Source organism: Trichechus manatus, unplaced genomic scaffold (assembly GCF_000243295.1).
Source record: "Trichechus manatus latirostris isolate Lorelei unplaced genomic scaffold, TriManLat1.0 scaffold00216, whole genome shotgun sequence".
In the NCBI taxonomy this organism is placed as follows: domain Eukaryota; kingdom Metazoa; phylum Chordata; class Mammalia; order Sirenia; family Trichechidae; genus Trichechus; species Trichechus manatus.
This window is the reverse complement of record NW_004444152.1, coordinates 433,184-438,687: the sequence shown is the minus strand read 5'-3', so window position 1 is coordinate 438,687 and position 5,504 is coordinate 433,184. Positions and strand designations below refer to the sequence as shown.

General features: G+C 48.1%; 1 protein-coding gene across 1 annotated transcript in view; it reads right to left on the bottom strand.

The window, feature by feature from the left end:
- TMEM91 (transmembrane protein 91) overlaps positions 1-640 on the bottom strand; it is a 12,062-nt gene extending 11,422 nt beyond the window's left edge. Inside the window, exon 1 of the mRNA XM_004388801.2 lies at positions 607-640. Within this exon, the coding sequence (XP_004388858.2) occupies positions 607-614 (8 nt within the window). The 5' untranslated portion in view covers positions 615-640. The remainder of the gene's footprint in view (positions 1-606) is intronic.
- Between the last annotated feature and the right edge of the window lie 4,864 nt (positions 641-5,504).

Sequence of the window (5,504 nt, the reverse complement as noted above, 5' to 3'; positions counted from 1 at the left end):
TCACCGCCCCCGGCCCGCAACGCTCGGGGGCGGGGATGGGGGCGGGGCAGCAGCCTCCCGGGCTCCGCCCCTCCGCAGCTGCGGGGCGGGGGCCTTGAACGCCGACGTCAGCGCCCAGGCCGTGGCCCCTGCTACCCACGGTGTGCGGGGATGGCGGCGGGGGTTCCTGAGGACCCAGGCCTGCTCAGCAGCCGCTTCCCCAAAGCCCCAGCACAAACGCTACTTGCTGGGAGGGGGGGCGCTCCGAATTCTCCAGGACCTTCTTGGCTTGGCCCCGCCTCCCCCCTCCCTCCTCGTTGCCCAATAACAACTTGTAACTGTACATTGTTCTAACTGCTTTATATATATATACACTTACACATTTATTCCTCCGAACAACCCCCAAAGGCACTATCGTTTATTGTCCCCATTTTACATAGAAGGAAACAAGCACAGAGAGATCAGGTAATCTGCATAAAATCACACCGCTAGTTCACTGAGCGCAGACAATGCGGAGGCCCTGTATTAAATGTTTTACATTCCTCACTGCATGGATTCCTCTCCGTAGTTCAATTTTTATCCCCATTTTGCAGATAAGGAAACTGAGGCTCAGAGAGGCGTACTCACCTGGCCATGGTCAACAGCTGCTAAGAGGAGGGGTAGTTTGTAACCCGAGCCCATCTCAAAGGGATGAGAAGAAGCTGAGGCAGAAGGTGGGGTGGACCGTGCCAGGGGGAGGAGTCTGAGATGGAGTGGGGCCAAGATGGGGCGATGTGCTGATAACCAGTTGGTGCAAACCCAAAACTAAACCTGATTAAGATTCACAGCGACCCTATAGGACACAGCAGAACGGCTGGGGGATTCCAACTGCTGACCTTTTGGTTAGCAGCCAAGCTCTTAACCACTTCGCCACTAGGGGCCCCCCGGGCCCCCCCCCCCGTTGATGCAGGTGGTGGTTAAAAGCCAGTGTTCGGGCCCCCACAGACCTGGGTTCATATCTAGGCTCTTTAAGTTACTTGCTGTGTATCCTCTGGACAATGGCTTCACCTGTCTGATCCTAGGTTTCTTTCTTTTCTTTTCTTTTTTAATATAATTTATTGTATTCTTGTTGTTGTCGAGAATATACTCAGCAAAACATACATAAACTCAACAATTCCTACATGCACAACTCAAAGAATGGAATCAGTGTAACTCAGCCTCCTTTTCCTAGCTGTTCCTCCCCCATTACCATAGACTTACTGCCCCCTAAATTTCCTATCTAATCTTTCGAGTTACTGTTGTCAATTTGATCCCACATAGATAGATCTTAAAAGGGAACAACACTCAAGGCAGACATTCTTTACTAGTTAAGCTAAACTATTGTTTGGTTTTAAGAAGACTTCAGGGGATATTTTTGGTTTAAGGTTTAATGATTATCTCAGGGCAATCGTTTCAGGGGTTCCTCCAGCCTCGATGGCTCCAGAAAGTCTGGATTCCATGAGAATTTGAAATTCTGTTCTGCATTTCCCTGCTTTTAATCAGGATTCTTCTATAGAATCTTTGATCATAATTTTCAGTTATGGTAGCTGGGCACCATCCAGTTCTTCTGGTCTCCTGGTAAAGGAGGCAGTTAACACATATTCCATTTCCTCCTCTATTCCTGACTCTCCTTCTTCCTCTGTTGTTCGAGGCAAATAGAGACAATGGTTGTACCTCAAATGGCCGCTTGCAAACTTTTAAGACCCCAGACAACTACGTCACAAACTAGGAGGTAGAACAGAAACACTGGACATGTTATTCGGCCAATCAACTGGGATGTCCCATGAAACCATGACCCTTAACCTCCAAACCAAGGAAGCAAATCCCATGAGATTTTTGGTTGCAAATGGCAGCCTCAGCAGCTACTCTTCTTCTTCTTTTTTTTTCTTTGGTCGTTATACATATACCTCACACAACTTTTGCCAATTCTACTTTTTACAGGTGTACAACTTGTTGACAGCAATTACATTAATCGGCTGTGCAGCCCTACCCTTAACCAATGCAATTTTTCCATCACCGTAAACTGAAAGTCAGTATTCCATAAGCAATAATCCCCCCCTTTCCCTCTCCCTCCGACTCCCGGTAACTTCTAAGGAACTTTGGTCTGTATGGATTTGCCTGTTCTTGTCTTTTTGTGTAAGTGATGATCCTCATTTTCTTCATCTGTACAATGGGTGAAACGCTCCCTGACTCATAGATGTGATAAGAATACCTAAAGCACTTAGATCAGGTGCAATAACAGATGTCCAACATTTAGCCAAGGCCTGGCACACAGCAGATGCGCAGAACATGTTTGATGGTGTTCATTAACGTTTTTATTTACATCCACCCTCCTTGCCCTGCAGGGCTGCACCTCCTCCAGGGAGCCCACCCCACTTGCACTGGCCTCCCCTTCCCAAAAGCCCTCAGCCAGATTAGAGGATTCCCCAGCTCTGAGGTAGTGCCGGAGTGGAGTTTCCTTGCTCCCGGGCTCCGTGCCAAGAGTCCAGACACTGGAGCTGGCACAGGCCCCACTCCTGGAGAGAGCAGATGGCATCTGTGAGTGCACTTGGCTCAGCTAGAGTTTCCGGCAGATGAGGAGGAGGCAGGAAGGCCCTGGGAAGGGTAGACGAGAGGGAGGAGGGAGCTGGATTGTTTTACCCAGAGGAGATGGCCTGTTACTCTCTATCTCCTTAACCTTGCTCTTGTTGTTTTCTCATGTACTTCTCGCTAAGAGACATTATACTACATATGGCTTTTGTTTGTAGTCTGAGTTCCCCATGTCAGCGTCAGCTCATGAGGGCTGGGATGTGGTCTGTTTTGTTCACTCCTGTGCCTCAGGTCCTAGAACGGTACCTGGCACAAACTAGGCCCTTCATATGTGTTTATGGGACTAAGTCACAAATTCCCTCCAGCCTCAGTTTTTTAAGGACTCATTAAGCTGTGCAGGCCTCTTTGCTCCCCGCCCCCCACCAGGCCACCCCAGCTAGATCTCTGCGGCCACTATGGCCTTGTATCGGCTCCCTGACCTCACTCCTTTCACGGGTCAAAAGAGGTCCAGGCCTCTTAGAGTTTGTGATGATCTTGGAATATGATTCCAGCAAGGATCATCAATGGAGGCTTCAACCACTGAACGAAAGGTCGATGAGGAACTAAACCAAACCAAATCCACTGCCATCGAGTCCATTCCGACAACTCCATCTGTGTCAGAGTAGAACCGCCCCATAGGGTTTTCAAGGCTCTGACCTTTCAGAAGCAGATCACCAGGCCTATCTTCTGAGTGCCTCTGGGTGGGTTTGAACCGCCAACCTTCCGGTTAGTCGTCAAGCACTTAACCGCCTGCACCGCCCAGGGACTCCTTGATGAGGAACAACGGGGTATTTATTTAGTCTCAAAGCATCTTCCTCCAGAGGACTGACTTATTACAAAGGGAAAAAACAGTGGAGAAAACTGGAAGACACCAACCACATTTAATTAACGTCACCATTAAGGGGACAAAAGGACATCATGTGTCTCCTGATGTGACACACCAAGAAGGACACGACATCGCTTCTGTGGTGTTCCTGCCAAAAGGGCATAATCTGTATCTAATTGTGAGGAAACACGACCAAGCCAAATTGAGGGACACTCTGCAACACAGCTGGCCTGTACGCCTCCAAAATGTCGATATCATGAAAAACCAAAACAAAAGAATTAAAAAGCTGGCAAGACTATTCCAGATTAAAAGAGACTAAATACAAAGTGTGAACCTGGATAGAGCAGGGGAGAGCCATAAAGCATGTTATGAGGACAACTGAGGAACTTTGTATAAACTACATACTATTTTATATATACCGCACTAAGGAGAGGCGCTCTGGTGGCGCAGTGGTTAAGAGCTTGAAACCTGACCAAGGGGTCCGTGCCCAGCGTGCAAGGAGCCAATCTCTCAGACGCTGGTTTTGAGAGGAAGAAAGAGTTTATTTCGCAGGCTAGCGAGCGGGAACTCGGAGGTATCGACCTCAGATTGAGTTCCTCGATTTGAGGAAGTATTTACATGTTATAGGTTTGGGGAATTATACATATTCATACAGGGGTGGAGGAAGGCAGGTGGACAGGATGAGGAAGTTCTACATATTCATAGTTTCTATCGATTATTTATTACGGGGCGGGGCTAAGACTTGGCACGGAAATGAGCAACGGACGCTTCAATTTCGAAACGGGTTCAGCTACTGCGGATGATGTATGTCAGGTGATTTTGGTTCTTTGCCATGAGTCTTTTCATTCCTTGGCATGAGTTCTCTTGTGTTATTGAGCATGTGTCGCTGCCCAGGGTGGTCTGTCCATCATCTTTGTCTGTTTTACACATGTCTGACCACTCTGAGCTGGTTAGATCTGGATCCCTCTGTGGCTTTCCAGAGAGTCTGCAAAACAACTTACAGGAAGTGAGTGATGTGGTCGGGAGGTAACTGGGAGTGGTCTGGTAACCGGTGGAGTACTAATTAGGTGTCCTCCGCCTCTCGGGTCCCCTAACAAGCTAACTAAAAGGTAGGCAGTGCGAATCCACCAGCTGCTCCTTGGAAACTCTGTGGGGCAGCTCTACTCTGTCCTGTAGGGTCGCTGTGAGTTGGAATCCACTCTGTGGCAACGGGTTGGGTTTGGTTTTATTCTAGGGAACCCTGGTGGTGCAACAAGTTGACAGAAAGCTTGGCAGTTTGAACTCACCCAGCTGCTCCACAGGAGAAAGACCTGGCCATTTGCTCCTATACAGATTACAGCCTAGAAAACCCTATGGGGCAGTTCTACTCTGTCACACGTGGTCGCTATGGTAGAAAATCGACTTGACGGCACCCAACGACAACGTATACTATCCGTTTCGCTACCATTGCCATAAATGGTATGCCAGCCACTTTTTATGCCTCTGGCCCTCGTTGGGAGAATGTTATTCCGGTTCTAATGTATTTAACTTCAAAGTGGGATCCTTTTGAGAGGCAAGAATCTCAGCAGACTGGAGTTGGAGCCTCATTTGTGAAGATGGGGCATTCAATTAGGTGATATTTCCTGGATGTGCTTGTTTTGTAAACTTTCGCCTATTTCTTCCGTATTCCTGCAAGGTAATGATATCCAGTCTGTGTTTGTTACTCTGTTCTCGTGAGAATTGTCTCATCGCGAGAATGCGCTATTCCGCTCTCTCCTTCCTGGATAGCACTGGTCTTTTCCTGACTGCCATTCTTTGTGGCCACGGGTTGCTGCTCCGCTAATGTCAGGTCTGGAATTCCGCTCTGCAGTCTTCCAGGATTGCTCGTCTTGTCTCTGAATAGTAACTAATGGCCTTGCAATTAGAACTGCATTGCTTTGGTAATTTTGAAGAGTCTCTGACTCCTCTAAGGCTTTCTTTTCCCGGCGGTCACTCTTAGCCTTCCACGTGTAGCTGATGGCATGCTCAGCTGTGAGCGCTCCAGCAGTGTTCAGTGGCTGCTTTTCTTCTTGTTTCTTAGCTTTTAGTACTGTTTTTTGGGTTTTTTTTTTTTTTTTTTTGCAGTATTGCGGAA